The sequence below is a fragment of the Echiichthys vipera genome, assembly GCF_963691815.1.
Source record: "Echiichthys vipera genome assembly, chromosome: 15".
Lineage (NCBI taxonomy): Eukaryota > Metazoa > Chordata > Actinopteri > Perciformes > Trachinidae > Echiichthys > Echiichthys vipera.
Window position 1 is genome coordinate 17,466,538 of NC_139840.1, and position 15,419 is coordinate 17,481,956.

The 15,419-nt window shown below is 46.2% G+C and overlaps 2 protein-coding genes across 7 annotated transcripts; one reads left to right on the forward strand and one right to left on the reverse strand.

The window, feature by feature from the left end:
• The first annotated feature begins 7,550 nt into the window (after positions 1-7,550).
• On the forward strand, positions 7,551-10,904 carry sf3a2 (splicing factor 3a, subunit 2). Its single transcript, XM_083927926.1, has 8 exons — positions 7,551-7,592; positions 8,490-8,779; positions 8,888-8,934; positions 9,068-9,177; positions 9,280-9,329; positions 10,143-10,283; positions 10,367-10,435; positions 10,552-10,904. Exons 2-8 carry the CDS (start codon positions 8,582-8,584, stop codon positions 10,816-10,818), a joined length of 882 nt encoding a protein of 293 aa, XP_083784052.1. The 5' UTR covers positions 7,551-7,592; positions 8,490-8,581; the 3' UTR covers positions 10,819-10,904.
• A 381-nt stretch (positions 10,905-11,285) lies between these two features.
• LOC310958032 (uncharacterized protein) lies at positions 11,286-14,866 on the reverse strand. Of its 6 annotated transcripts, XM_083928822.1 has the most exons (8): positions 14,747-14,822; positions 14,293-14,434; positions 14,096-14,196; positions 12,729-12,757; positions 12,562-12,637; positions 12,317-12,451; positions 12,122-12,219; positions 11,286-12,020 (listed from the first exon to the last, which is right to left on the reverse strand). In XM_083928822.1, exons 3-8 carry the CDS (start codon positions 14,187-14,189, stop codon positions 11,658-11,660), a joined length of 795 nt encoding a protein of 264 aa, XP_083784948.1. In that variant the 5' UTR covers positions 14,190-14,196; positions 14,293-14,434; positions 14,747-14,822; the 3' UTR covers positions 11,286-11,657. The 6 variants fall into 6 exon arrangements, with proteins under 6 accessions (XP_083784948.1, XP_083784947.1, XP_083784951.1 ...); XM_083928821.1 differs by lacking the exon at positions 14,293-14,434 and having other exon boundaries at positions 14,747-14,866; XM_083928825.1 differs by lacking the exon at positions 14,293-14,434 and having other exon boundaries at positions 12,317-12,436; positions 12,562-12,616; positions 14,751-14,848.
• Between the last annotated feature and the right edge of the window lie 553 nt (positions 14,867-15,419).

Below are 15,419 nucleotides of genomic sequence, written 5' to 3' on the forward strand. Positions count from 1 at the left end.
AAGCTATGGGCAGTAACATGAGAGAGGGTCAGCCCACCAGGAAATGAAGCTAAAGTAGGGAGTGTTCTTGGTGGTTCGTTGGAGGATCTGTGTGACCAGGGGGCGGAGGATTCAACTCGTGAATGAATGAGAGCCAGTCTGGCAGTGATGGACATTTTAAAGTTTGAACCGATGACCGCTTCAGCAACATTCTGAACCAATCACAACAACTCATGAACTTTATTGCGCTATACATTCTTTGAGTGGATGGGACTCAGGGATTTTTCACTGTTTGGAGATAGCAGATAACAGGATGACCCCAGAGAGGACCTCGGCGAAGCTGGAAATTGTTTGCTGATGTTTTTCTAATAAACTTTTTAAATTCTAAGAAGTATTCTGGCTTTCCTCGAGTAAGAACACGACAGTGTCAAATCATAAATAAAAGTTAACTTAGGACACTTTTCTGCACTTTTCTGGGGGTCCTCACACTGCAGGGGTTCTGCTAAATTGGTTGATAATCTTAGTAGCTTATCAATGGGACTAGGCTCAATTCCCTGTATGGACCAAGAATGAAGTGTGCACTGGTTCATCTCCGTTGAGCAAGGCACCAAACACCCAACTGTTCGGCTGATCCATGGGCGGCCCACTCGCTCTGACATCTCTCCATTAATTGCACGTATATGCAGTAGGTCTGTGTAACATGGATAATAACAATAACATAAATTGAATTTAATACAGTTACCAATACACAGCCTTGATGACAGGCATATAGCTAAGGTAGCCACTAGCCATGCACAGATGCAATTTAGCTGAATGATTCAATGTGCCTTCCAAATGTATGTTTAACATTAAAATATGATGCATAATTATATGAATAATTCAATAATGATCATTGTCATATCTTAGTATTGTATGCAGCATAAAAAGCTGTGTGTACAGGCTTTAGGCCGCCCTAGCTGTTAGGACCAATTTAATATACAACTCAATGTAATACAATATTTGTAGTAGGGGATCTCTCTTTCAGCTTAGGGGTCCTTGACCTAAATAACATTGAAGACCCCTGGTTTAAACTACACTCTATGATTTAGCCTATTTATATATTTCAAGATTCAAGAACACTTTAATTATCCCCAGGGGATAATCAAAGTTAAGGCAAGTAGAGCAGACATTGCACAATGACAGAAAGAAAGAATAAATAGATAAATAAGTTATGAATCCAACAGAATAAAAAAAAGAAAGACAACAAACATGTACACGTTAAACAGGTGCAAATGGGCAATGAGTGAGATTGATAACTGCAAATGTGATCAAATATGTGAGTGGCGAGTTCACAGCCACGTCCACGTTATATAGAGTGGTATGTGCAAGTTGTGTTGGCATGGGGGGAGGTGGGAGTGTGTGTGGAATATAGAATAGAATTAAATAGAAATACTTTATTGATCCCAAGCTGGGAAAGTGCAGTGTAACAGCAGCATTACACACACACACACACACACACACACACACACACACACACACACACACACACACACACACACACACACACACACACACACACACACACACACACACACACACACACACACACACACACACACACACACACACACACACACACACACATCAAAACAGTAATATAGAAATACAATATCAGAGATACCTAAAACATTAAATGTATAAATAAATGGTCTAATTGTAGTGCAAATGTAAACATATAATAATATAAGGTGCAGTGGACAGATTATGAGAAAAACAAAGGTGCTTCTGATTGTTTTGTTCCGAAAGGTTTAACTGTTATTGTACAATGTGATGGCATGCAGCAGGAAATATAAGTATATATTGTAACGTCCGACCGGACGAAAGATGAATGAGGAGGAGTTGGTCTCACCTTTCTTTATTATTAGAACGAACAGTTACTGTCGGCCGTAACTACGCCAAAACAAAAAGTAACAGCGTTGAGCTCGTCTCCAGCGCTCTCTCCATCACATCCAGTCATACACTCACTTCCTACCTCATTCCCGCCCCCTGCTCACTCATCCAACCACATACCTGTCTACCTAAAACACGTTCACTGACAATCGGAAATCACAGAACTTTAGAACACAACCATTATAAAGTCACATTACTGCAGGGTCGCTACATTGCCCCCCCCCTTACAAAGACCCTCGCCCCGAGGGTTCACATAAAAAGTCCCTGAGGTGGCCTGGGGGCCGTATCTTCCTCCGAGGCCGCTTTGGAGTGAACAAAAGCGGCTGCGCCTGCAGTCCTGGAGCAACCTGCTGATGAGCAGGAGGTGAGTTTAGGGGCGTGGGAGAATGTGGGGGGTTGACAGGGGAAACAGACAATAAACCTGGGGGTGCGGCTGTCTGGGTCCTCTGGGAAGGTGGTGGGGGTCCTGGGCGCTGAGGTGGACGTGCATCACCTCTGTAAGGGGCCAGTCTGTCCCTGTGGAGGGCCACTCGTCTTCCCCTAGGTGGCAGCTGCAGCCTGTATACCACCTCACCCAGCTTCTCCAATACCTCACAAGGCCCTACCCAGTGACTGTCCAGTTTTGGGCACCGGCCCTTCTTTCTCCTTGGACTGTACACCCACACAAGATCTCCAGCCGTAAAGTCTCTCCCTTTAGCCCTCATGTCATAGTTCCTTTTCTGTCTCATGCCCGCTTTCTGCAACTGGTCACGAGCGAAGGCATGAGCTGACTCCATTCGGTCCTGGAGCCTTCTGGTGTATTCTGGTCCCGGGGGCACCGCCGGCGAGTCTGGGGGTCTGCCAAAAGCCATTTCTGCTGGCGTCCGCAGCTCTCGTCCCAACATGAGCAGGGCAGGTGTGCATGAGGTGGAGTCCTGCACCGCTGACCTGTAGGCCAATAAGATGAGAGGCAGGTGCATGTCCCAATCCCGTTGATGCTCTGCAGTGAGGATGGCGAGTTGTTTTGCCAGGGTTCTGTTAAATCGTTCGACGAGCCCATCACTCTGCGGGTGTAAAGGAGTAGTTCGGGTCTTCTGCATGCCTAGCCGCTCACACATGGCAGAAAACACGCCTGACTCAAAGTTTCTTCCTTGGTCGCTATGAATGACCTCAGCAGCCCCAAACCTGGAAAACATGCCCTCAACCAGAGCATCTGCAACAGTCCCTGCCTCCTGATCTGGTATAGCATACGCCTCTGGCCATTTTGTGAAATAGTCCATGGCGGCTAGAACATAACGGTTGCCCCTGTCTGTGCGAGGAAATGGGCCCATTATGTCCACGGCCACCCTCTCCATCGGGGCCCCCACTGCGAGCTGCTGAAGCTGGGCGCGGGACTGATCCTGGGGACCTTTGTGTGCTGTGCATAGGTCACAGCGGCGACAAAAGTCTTCAACGTCTCTCCTCAGCTGACCCCAGTAAAAACTTTGCCGGATGCGACGCAGGGTTTTTGAGACTCCAAAGTGTCATGCCCCAGTAGTTCCATGAGAGGCTTTTAGCACCGTCTCTCTCAGTGCCGTTGGTACCACTACCTGCCACCTCCCTTCTCCTGTAGATGGCTTTTTCCAGGCTCTCTCGAGTACTCCATCCTTTACCCGGAGATCCTCGAACTTTGCAAACAGTCCTTTAGTGGCAGGCGAGCACCCAGCGACCTCATTCCACTGTGGCTTTTGTCCTGAACCCACCCACTGCAGCACTGGGTGCAGATCAGCATCCTGCTCCTGCAGCAGTCTCCATTCAGGTGGGTTAACAACCTGCATCTCTCTGCAGGCAGGCCCTTCTCCCTCATGCACGTGGCCTTGCTCCTCCACACGGAGCTCTTTCTCACGGACCTCCCTCTTTTCGCAGTATCGACAGCCGTTGAGAGCACAGGGGCGCCGGGACATGGCGTCAGCATTGGCATGGCGAGTTCCAGCCCTGTACTCCACTTTGAAGACATACGGCGCCAGTTCTTCCAGCCAGCGTGCAATCTGTCCTTCTGGCTCTTTGAAGGACATTAACCACTGGAGGGCAGAGTGGTCAGTTCGGACAGTGAAGGGCAGACCGCACAGATAGTACTTGAAGTGGCCTATTGCTCTCACAATAGCCAGAAGTTCTCTGCGTGTCACACAATAGCGCCGTTCAGCTTTGTTGAAGGTTTTACTGAAGTACGCCACCACTTTCTCCCCCTCCGCCCCCACCTGGCTCAATACCGCTCCCATCCCAACATCGCTGGCGTCCGTGTCCAGGACGAACGGCAGGTTGGGGTCCGGGGGAATGAGGATGGGAGACTCTGTCAAGGCTTTCTTCAAAGAGCTGAAGGCCTGCCCGCACTCAGGTGTCCAGGAAAAATCACTGTCCTTTCGCTGCAGGCGGAAGAGGGGCGCAGCTATGCATGAGAAGCCGCGCACAAACCGCCTGTAGTAGGATGCTAGTCCAATGAAGCTCTTCAGCTCTCGCAAGTTGGTGGGGACCGGCCAGTCTCTCACTGCCTGCACTTTTTCCTTTAATGTGCTAATGCCTTCTACTCCAACCTTGTGCCCCAGAAACTCCAGTTCCTTTCTCATGAAGCAGCACTTATCTGGGTGCAGTTTCAGACCAGCTGCCGATATCCTCTGTAGGACACGTCTCAGGGCCCCCAAGGCTGCATGGAAGGAGCCCCCATGGACCAGTATGTCATCCAAGTAGACCAGACATTCCTGTCGGGGGATGTCACTCAGCACCTTCTCCATCAGCCGTTCAAACGTGGCCGGGGCGTTGCATAGGCCGAAACTGAGGACTCGGAACTGCCACAATCCTCTGCCAGTACAGAAAGCGGTCTTTGGTCTGGCTGAGGGGCTGAGGGGCACCTGCCAATACCCACTGCGCAGGTCCAATGAGGAGAACCAGGATGAGCCGGTCACCAAGTCCAGAGACTCGTCGATGCGGGGTAGTGGGTACGAGTCTTTCTTGGTCACACTGTTTAGAGGCCTGTAGTCGACACAGAACCTCATCTTAGCACTCTTTTTCTTATTGACCATCACAACCCCCGAGGCCCATGGGGCTGTCAGATGGCTCAATGATGCCAGCCTTCTGCATCTCGTCAATAGCGCTGTCAGCAGCTGCCTGGTGTGCCAGGGGAAGGCGGCGGGGGCGCGTCCTGATGGGCCGCGCATCGCCGGTGTCAATTTCGTGCTGCACCAGGTGTGTCAGGCCCACTTCCTCCTCCGTCAGGGCGAAAATGTCCTCAAAGTCCAGCATTACCCGCCACAGCTCATCCTGCTGTCTTGGATCCAAGTTACCACAGCTGCGTTTCCACACCTCTCGTACTGCTGCCAGTCTGTCGACTCCGCTCGCCGTGGGTTGCTGGTCGGGGGCAGGGGGCTGCACATCAACTGGGGTGCGGCGTGTGGGGGGAGAGGGTGTAGGGGGGTGAGCTTCGAGTGGGGGGTCTGGCCCATGACGTGCCTCTGCTGCTCGCGAGGTAGGTGGGTGTGGTCTTTGGGCCTGTGTGGGGTGCACCATTTCAACTGTGGGTCCCCGTGGAAAGGCCAGTGTGTTCCTCCCCAGGTCTAACACACAGCAGGCGGCCCGCAGGAAGTCCAGTCCTAATATGCAGGGGTCCTGCACTGCCGCAACCCACACCTTAAAGTTCACTGATAGCCCCCCAATTTGCACAGCCACCACCCCTCTTCCAAGCATAGGGGCTAACTCACCAGTCACTGTTCGCAACTTTACCACAGTAGGTTCCAACTGTATCCCTGCTGGGACCACGTCAGGTCTCATCAGCGTTGCTGTGGAGCCGGTGTCAACAAGGGCTATGCATGGAGCGCCTGCCAGGGTGATGGGAACATGGCAAAAGCCTCCCACGTGGGTCCAGCCCACCACTCTCGCAGATTCAGCGGTGGCGTCTGCTTCTGGGGGGAGTGGAGCCTCGCTCCCCCGTCTGTACAGCTGGGCTCCGTCCAGAGGAGGCGTGGCATGTTGGGACACAGGAGCAAGGGTCTGCGTCGTCCCTTTTACACAGACCCCGGGGCGTTTCCCTGGACACCAGCCTGCTTGGGGCACCGCACACTGATATGGCCAGGCTGGCCACAGGTCCAACACACAGGAGGGCCCCGGCGAGGACGGTTGTTGTTGTGCTGTGATTGCAGTGACACAGCACGGATGAGCTCAGTCAACTCATTCACCCATGCTGGCTTCTCTTGGCCCGGGCCCTCCTGCACCACAGTTCTCACAACAGGGCTGCCCCCGACGTGGTCGCTCTCCGAAGCCTCACCTACGACCTCCCTCTCCAAGGCCAGCTCCAGTGCCTCCTGCAGAGTGCGGGGGTGCGCTAGCTGTGTCTGAATGCGCAGTTCCCTAGGCTTTATGGCTCGGATGAACTGGTCCCTGGCCAGCTCGCATTGAACTTCAGTGGGCATGTGGGCGTATGCTCTCCTCACCATTGTCTCAATGTCATTAGCCAACCCACGAAGCGGCTCCCCGGCTTGCCTCTGTTTATTTGATAGCTCCGAGCGTAGGACACTGGGTTGGTTGCATTGTCCAAAACGCCGCTGCAGCGCACCAACTAAAGCCGCATAGTCATCTCTTTCAGCTGGGCTAAGCAGCAGCAAGCATGTCAAAGCTTCATCTGTAAGGCACAGGGCCAGCTGGAGTGCTTTACTGTCCTCTGACCAGCCTGCCGCCTTTGCTAAGAGTTCAAATTGGGCATGGAAGGCCTCCCAGTCCGCCTTACCGGAGTATTTCGGCGTCTTCACTTGGAAGTTACCGCCATCTTTGTTTACATTCGGCCCCGCGATGTCCCCAGCACACATTCTCCCGCCGGCGCTCTTTCCGGCGTTCGAGCCGAAGCCGGCATCGGCAGCTAGCCTCCTGGCGGTCTGTCTCAGGCGAGCAACATGCTCCGAAGAAGCACGGTCGAACTCCGCCTCACGTCCCGACCACACATCATAAGCATCATCCACCACCTCTTCCTTGATTCTCGGACGAGCGTCGGTCTTTTCCCGCCGCGCAGCCATACCGCAAGCTGACCACAGAGTTAGCTGTGACGGGGCTAGCCGCGGTGGATGGTAGCAAGTCAAACTCCGGCGGTTTTTTTACTTCTGACACCAATGTAACGTCCGACCGGACGAAAGATGAATGAGGAGGAGTTGGTCTCACCTTTCTTTATTATTAGAACGAACAGTTACTGTCGGCCGTAACTACGCCAAAACAAAAAGTAACAGCGTTGAGCTCGTCTCCAGCGCTCTCTCCATCACATCCAGTCATACACTCACTTCCTACCTCATTCCCGCCCCCTGCTCACTCATCCAACCACATACCTGTCTACCTAAAACACGTTCACTGACAATCGGAAATCACAGAACTTTAGAACACAACCATTATAAAGTCACATTACTGCAGGGTCGCTACAATATAATATAAAGTAAGTGTGTGTGTGTGTGTGTGTGTGTGTGTGTGCGTGCGTGCGTGCTGGGAGGGCTGTTAGTGGGTATTTGTCTTATTGATAAAGAAAATGAGTTAACCTGATGATTAGTAGATTTTGTCAGGGGAGTCCAGGTCCAGAAGGGGCGGTCATGCTCCTGAAGCCGTTTGTCAACCGCCAAAAGCCGAAGAAGAAGAAGTGACTTGGGCATGCGCAGTGCGCCCTACATCTACATCGGCATGAGCCTAACGTTGTTGAATCGGTGAGTGTTTTGAGCAAAGTAAACTGTTTTAGCTACAATATCCCTTCATCTATGAGTTATCATTTCGCCGTGTAAACCAAAAAACGTATTATCAAATATTCAGATACTTATTTTGTTTGTTGTTTATTTTCTTAGATTTGTAAAAATCCCATTTCTAGCTGGTAACACAGTTAGCTTAGCATTAGCATTTTGATTCAGTAATGTTAGCTAGCGTTACGCTATGCTAACGTGCTGAAGCTAACTGGAGTTTGTAGAGATCACGATAGAATACAGTGTATTTTAGTGTGTATAAAACTAATTTGCTTACTACCTGTGGTAAACTAACTGAAGTAATTTGAGCTATTTGGCTGGACACGTCACCCTTTTACTAAACAAAAACATTTACTGACTGCTTATACTGCACTGAAACTAATGTTCGTTGATATTCTTGGTTTTATTTGACTTAAAATGATTTAATTCGCTTGTTTGTATTTTTTAAAGAAACATTTCATTGTATGTGTTTTTTTTTTCCAATGCTTTAGATATTTTATGTAAAGCCCTTTGAATAACCTTTTTGTTGAAAGGTGCTTTACCTTGCCTTTTGCGTTAGGTCCCTGTAGTATTTGTTGTTTAACTTTTCCTATGAAATTAAAGGTACATTTACTTTACTTAATTTGATCCTCAAGCAGTGTACATGCATGAGGACATGACGAAAATTCAAATTGTAGTATTCTCAGCAGTTAGGTAAATTATCAACACAGCAAATACAGAGTCAAGTCGTAGATTATTTTTTCACAAGTGGAAGTGTAACTCTGTACATGCTACTGTTTTGCACCATAATCGAGGATGGTAAATAATAAATTAACATTATTCTTTATTTGCACTGTTGGAAACTGTGTGTGCTTTATTTTTCCTCAGATAATCAGCAAGGATCTACTTTGAGTACCTGTCCAGTGTTAACTGGGCGAACGTGCGGGTGTCTGCGTGATTGAACCCATCACCCTGCAAAGATGGATTTCCAGCATCGAGCTGGAGGGAAGACGGGGAGCGGTGGGGTGGCGTCCGCCTCTGAGAGTAACCGTGATAGGCGAGAGCGGTTACGTCAGCTGGCCCTGGAGACCATTGACATCAACAAAGATCCCTACTTTATGAAGAATCATTTAGGATCCTACGAGTGCAAACTTTGCTTGACACTTCATAACAATGAGGTGAGGAGGCACATTTTGACGCATTCCTAGATTATGTTATCTGAACTTGGTGTTATGTCTTGTTGTCTGACTATTTTGCCTGACAAACTGCTCTCCTCTGCATTATAGGGAAGCTACTTGGCTCACACACAAGGAAAGAAACATCAGACTAACTTGTAAGTGCACTATGTTGTGTTTTCTGTGGCTGATTTTAGTCCACCTCACACACCTCCACTTGCTGGGAATTGACAGATACACAGCCCTGTGTGTTCATGAAGTAAAAAAAACTGTATATTTTGTTTGTTTCAGAGCACGGAGAGCAGCCAAAGAGGCAAAAGAAGCTCCTGCTCAGCCAGCTCCAGCAAAAGTGAAAGTTGAGGTTAAGAAGTTTGTCAAAATTGGTCGACCAGGATACAAAGGTAAGCTTGTTATTTATTATTGCAGACATGTTGATCGTGGTTTCACTGCAAATGTTTGCATTTTAACATACAGTATGACCCATGTCTTCCTCTTTATTATAGTAACCAAACAGAGGGACCCAGAGACCGGACAGCAGTCCTTACTTTTCCAGGTGAGTGTGATTGTTGGGAATCTCAATGTTAAGTCTGTTGACTTGAATATCATTTGTTGTTTTGAGAAGATTCCTAAACAAAATAAATTAATATTAAAGCTCCCCTTAAGTCAGAGGTTATTGATTTTGCTTAAATCATTACTTTTGCCTTTTATGTGATCTTGTCTCACCACTGAAACAGCTGTAAACATATTCTCCCGCTTCTACATCCCTGCTCTCTCACGGATGTCTATATACTGTACTTCTAAAAAACGGACCTTTTCTTAGTCTGAAACATCAATTTAATACAGAGCCACAAGCTAAAGTCAGTACTTGCTCTTGGCCACATATAAAACTGTCTATATTGCGATGCTATTGTAAAGTTGAATACTGGACTTTTCACTAAATATTGACACTCATCAGTAATGTGGATATAATGACAAAGTGGGCAAACACTAGAAAAGAGTGATGAATTCAGAATATTACATCACTTTAATGTATTGCAGCCTTATAAAACCAGGTGAAGACAGTATTTATGTGATAATGCGATATCCAAAATGTAAGGTAATATCTAATGGCATATCATGTACAATATAATATTGATGTATTAGCCAACTCTAGTCAGTCACATACCTGTGGTTTTTCCTGAGTTAATGAAACAAATGTGGTCCTGTTGGCCAAATGAATTAAGTGGCTGAGAACTGAAATCATCTCAGATTCAAAGCATCACCCTGTGTTTCAACCTGCAAAACCTTCTACCGCAGTAGTAATGACTAAATATTGTGTTTAATTGTTGCGGCCTGACTTTCAAACACAAATCTCTCTATTCATTAGATTGATTACCCAGAGATCGCTGAAGGAATTGGACCCCGGCATCGTTTCATGTCTGCTTATGAGCAGCGTATCGAACCCCCTGATCGTCGCTGGCAGTACCTGCTTTTGGCTGCCGAACCATATGAGACTATTGCCTTTAAGGTGAGTGGTAACTGCACTTCTGCTGTGCTCTGTAGCATGCGTCTCCTTGCTGTGACATAACATGATCAGCTTTTCTCTTTTAGGTCCCCAGTAGAGAAATTGATAAAGCAGAAAACCGCTTCTGGACCCACTGGAACAGAGAAACTAAACAGGTACTGATGATCTGATTATCTCATATTTGTTGCTTCAAAGCCAGTCTGGGTATATCATTTTGCAATGTGGAAATTTTGTGTTTAAACCTGTCTTTCACCTTATTTTCTCCGCCCAGTTCTTCCTACAGTTCCACTTCAAAGTGGAGAAAGCCATCACCCAGTCCAGCGGACCCCCACCTTCTGTAGGTGTGAAGCGCCCTCCTCCTCTCATGAGTGGAGGGGGACCTCGCCCACCAAATGAGTCTATGCACCCTCCACCGCCAGGAGGGATGCCCCCTCTCCCACCAGGTGCTCCGGGTACCCCTCATATGCCCCATCAGATGCCCATGCCCCCCATGCCAATGAGGCCACCTCCCCCTGACGGCCTCATGTCTAATAATTGATCCCCTACCAGCTAATCATGGCTGATTTCTCTCATGGTGTTTTTCAATGACATTTTGTTTATGTAAATGTGTAGGGCAGCCCGTTTGACCACACTGTTTTGTATAAATGCTTAGATTCTGGATATGGAGCTATGATTTAAAATAGCTCATCTTTTAAGATTCTGTTTTTCTAATTAAATTCTGTGGAGAAAAAAACAACCTTTGCCTATTAGTGTCTGTTTAATTACACACTGAAAGATTAACTGATGTATCGCTTGATCATATGAATGTGGCATAGGAGAGCGATGCTGCAGAAGTTCTTGACGTGTTTAGGCTTGAGGTTGCTGATCAGGATAAAAGCTTGACTTTACTCTGGGAGAAGACACTTGAACTGGGCTCTCAGATGACCTCAGGCTAAGTTTGGACTATTCTACATTAACCCCAATATCAATCTTAATTTACATACTATTGACAGATAACTGAGCTGGCACGATTGACAAGCAATTTATTGAAGCTGTAGATCTTTTTAACACTAAAGTGAATCAAATGATCACATGGGGATTTACGATAAAGCAGCCAGAACATTAAATGAAAAGAAAGTGTCTTTACAGCTAACTCATTTGCTCCATCACACCAAACACATCTGTCAAACAAAGCAACAAGAATCTGTAACACGTTGACATTGAGGTCGTTTAACCTGAAGCACACAGTATTTATGAGTGTCAGCGGTGCTTACCTATTTGAAAGATTTGACGGAAAATCTATTACTGAATTCAACATAACCACCTTTAATAAATGTTAACAATTCTATCCGGGTGAAAACTGTTTAGAAAATGATTCGCCACAGTAGTATCAACCCTTCACTTTTGAGTTTTTTTCTTCTCTTTCTTTTGCTCTGGCTTTTTATCATTCTCTGGTTCTGTCTCCTCGTTTCTTTCATCCTTGTCTGCTGCTTCAGGCTCCTCCTTTTTATCTCTTTCCATCTTCTCTTTGATTTCTCTGTCCCTGGGTTTCTTGGCTCTCCTGTCCTTTAACTTCCCTTCTCTTTGTTTCATGAGTTTTTTGTCTGGCATTGGTTTGTTTCTGAGACCTTGTGATGCTCGTGCTGTCACTCTGCCCTTTGACTTTCCTCTTTTGACCTGTCCATCATCGTCATCTTCTTCATCATCATCATCAAGATCTGGGAGCCACCAAAACATGACTTCCCATAGAGTTGTCTCGGGCTGGAAGAGGGAGAATGCATACGGTTGACACAGTGCAAACTATGGTTCATGTACAGTTGGATGAAAATAGGAGAGTCCAAGTTACTTGTTACTGTCTTTACCTCTTGTGGTTGTCCTCTGTGTCGTAAGGGGCCTAACTGTCTCACTGTCAGTCCAACTTCTTCCTCCTCCTCTGCCATCCCCGGACCACGCAGAGTTTCTGTTTTTTTTGTTTTGTTTTGTTTTTAAAAAAGAGACCACTTAGTCAGAGTGGCCATGTCATTTTGTAACAGTGCTTTTACTTTTAGTGTACTTGCCATGAAGCCTCTGAAAGCCTGAGGTGAGCACCAGGATGGTAATGGCCACAAACAGACAGCGGTTAAGGGTGACATTCTCCCACGGCGTTTCAATCTGGGTCAGGTTTTTGATGGACGAGGCTTTATGTAAGGATGCTGAAGGAAACGGAAGAAAGAGGAGTGGAAGCTTTTATTGCAACTCAGTACTGTAAACAATGAAAGATGACGGGGTTAAGGATAGAGAGAGAGAGAAGGGGAAGACTCACTTGTTCTGGGGATGCTGGGCTCCCTGGGTAAAATCTTGGGTTCTGCTCTTGGTTGCTGTGGAAATGGAGGCATTTCCTATTGAAGAACAACATGTAGATAAGAGGGAAAGATGTATCAATGATAAACACAGTGAAATATTGTTGATGTTGGATGTTTTCCATCTAACCTCTCTGGCTTTCCTTGTAGCGTACATTTCTGAAAAAGACAGATGGAGATTTACTGAGGGGTGATATCATTAATCATATACAACAACCATTAATTTGATGTATCTTCACACATTGTCGTTGGCTGACAGACTCTCATTTACATGAAATACAAGTGTACCGTGCCAACCTTTCTTTTTATTAAAAGACATATTAACTGAGATCTTACAGCCATGCTGGCGACTATGTGAGGCTGTGCATGGAGCTACAACACCAGTCAACATGCTGACAATAGCCCCGTTTCCACTGAGCACTCTGGTTCATTTCAGCTCAGTTCACATTAGAACAGTATTCTTTTTCTTTATTTCATTATTCTTTAACCATGCAATTATTTTCCACACAAAAATACAAGTATGCAAATAGACAAGAACAGAACAAGACAGAGTTATATACATAGGGGTACGATAACAACAAATTCTTCGGTTCTATCGTTTTTCGAACGGTTTTTCATCAGCCTTTGAGGTACCGAGCACACTGATCCGACACTAAAAGGTGGAGCTACAAGTCTGTGATTGGTGCAGAAGCTCCTCTGCATCGTTGGTGTAGAGCAAATACAGCGAGAGTGGGATAGAGCAGTGAGGAAGGCAATGGTAACCCCCAAGTCTCATGAGATGGTTAGAGTTCAGCATTGAAATCTAATGTATAAAGCTAATATACGTAGATTATCGGAAAGCGAGTTTTTGCGAGTTTTCACAAATCTATGGTTACCATCTACACAACCAATGAAAAGGTTTTTCAGTTCACTATCTGGTAATAACTCTGCCTACATTTAAGAGTACTGCCCGCGGTAGAAACGCTAAACAGAAGCTAAAACGTAAGGTACTATATCGAAAGACAATGACATGATAATTAGCACTAAACACAAAGTACAGCTGAGGCCAATGATGGGAATTAAAATATATCTGCAGGTATTCTGTCGTAATTGTAATCATTGGACAATAAAATGATAGGGCAAACTAATTTGACACTGTAGATAAAAACTTAGGGTGCCACCTAAAGTACAAGATTTCAGTCTGGACCAAAGTGCTGGCAAATAAAAATACATTCTCCCACGTGGTCTTTTTAGACTCTTAAGAGCTCTGCCTCACCACAAGGAGGACTTTATGTGTGTTTGCAGAGAGCGAGGCTTATTACACCCACCATCCATTCAGCATGGCTGAGCTGCATTATCACTGTGTTGCCTTTGACCAGGAGTCATATTTCAGTGGCTCCCTGTGCTAAGTATTTATAGAGTTGTATAATATATGTACAATGGATGAAGGCTTTTATGTGCAGGCATACAGATTGTGTTTGTGTGTGTGTGTGTGTGTGTGTGTGTGTGTGTCGCCACCTGGTCTGCGGATCTGTCGAACAGGCTTCTGTGGAGGAGGATCTACCCTTGGTGGCCCTAACTCCTCTTCAAATGTCTCATAGCTTTCTTCCATCCCTTCCCTGAGATAAAGAGAAGGAGGAAGATGGACGTGGCTATAAACTGAATTTGTTTGATTTAGGCATGTATGTATATTACACAAAGATTTTCATATGAACCTGGCTGCGGTCAGCTCAGTCGGTGGATTTTATTTTCCAGAAACAAGATGATTTGATGGATCCCACTATATTTACAGTTGTTCTTATCAGTAATCCTCCTCTTTGTAAAAGTCATTTCCATGTTATCAGTGTTCCACTTTGGCTGCACAAATTGATACAAGTAAAAGGTCAACCTCTCTCGTTTAAGAATAAAATTGAAGCTGTTTCTTGACCTTCACATTTACAAATGAATGCAGTGAGGCCCTTATGTCTTACATGACATTTCTGCACAGACATTGAGCTAATGTCCTAGCAGCCCTATAAATAGATAGCGCAAAGCCACTGGAGAGACAGATGGATACACACTGCATGAATAACCAAAAAAAGAAAAGGGTTGATGTTACAACTATACCCCTGGCTACCCTGTTTCCTTGATGAAGCCTAACCTTTAACCCTGAGTGAAATAAGGACCTACCTGCCTGGACATTTGGGGTCCCCCCGGGCAGCGACGGGGAACCTTTGTCACACAGCCTGTTGTTCCTCTGCAGAGATGGCAGCAGTCACACTGTGAGCTTGTCTGACAGTCTCGCACAGGTGCCGGAGAATGAAAAAAAGAAAAGAAAAGAGTGTCAGTCAGAGGTGTTGAGTGAGGGAGGGTTGACGTGTGCCATACAGCTGTCAAATCACAAGAGAGGCCTGAGAGAGGCCACTCCTTTTACCAAGATTTGGAAAACTACCAATATTAGAAAAAACTTTTAAGAAAGGAAATCAAAATGTATTTGATATCAGTCCGTCAGTATCAGATTTTTGAGAAACTAAATAAAAACTGTAAAAACAGTTTGGACATAATTGGAAACAATTGGAATTGTTTATGGTAAAGATTTAACTTTAAAAAGCTTTCCCACTTTTGGTCTGAAAATGTGGACATTACTGTATATGGACATTCTTTCATATGTCACCAGCAGAGGGCGCCACCCGTATTTGAAAGATGGCGTTTCAGTCTGCTTTGCTCCACAAGGGAAGTCTGTAGTCTGTCAGACACATCTTTTTTATGATCTGACCAGGAGCCTCGCCCTCTACATCAAACACTTAAGACCCACATTGTAAACAGATGTAAGGATGGTTGGTTTTATCAGGGCGAGGTGGTT

Bases quoted from the DNA above. Each gene is read 5' to 3' on its own strand.
- LOC310958032 (XM_083928820.1), bottom strand. The intron at 12,638-12,728 runs GTTAGATGGAAA...GTTCTTCAATAG, and splicing joins CTACAAGGAAAGCCAGAGAG to GAAATGCCTCCATTTCCACA. The intron at 12,452-12,561 runs GTGAGTCTTCCC...CGTTTCCTTCAG, and splicing joins GCCCAGCATCCCCAGAACAA to CATCCTTACATAAAGCCTCG.
- sf3a2 (XM_083927926.1), top strand. From the start codon at position 8,582: ATGGATTTCCAGCATCGAGCTGGAGGGAAGACGGGGAGCGGTGGGGTG. The intron at 8,935-9,067 runs GTAAGTGCACTA...TGTTTGTTTCAG, and splicing joins AAGAAACATCAGACTAACTT to AGCACGGAGAGCAGCCAAAG. The intron at 10,436-10,551 runs GTACTGATGATC...TTCTCCGCCCAG, and splicing joins GGAACAGAGAAACTAAACAG to TTCTTCCTACAGTTCCACTT.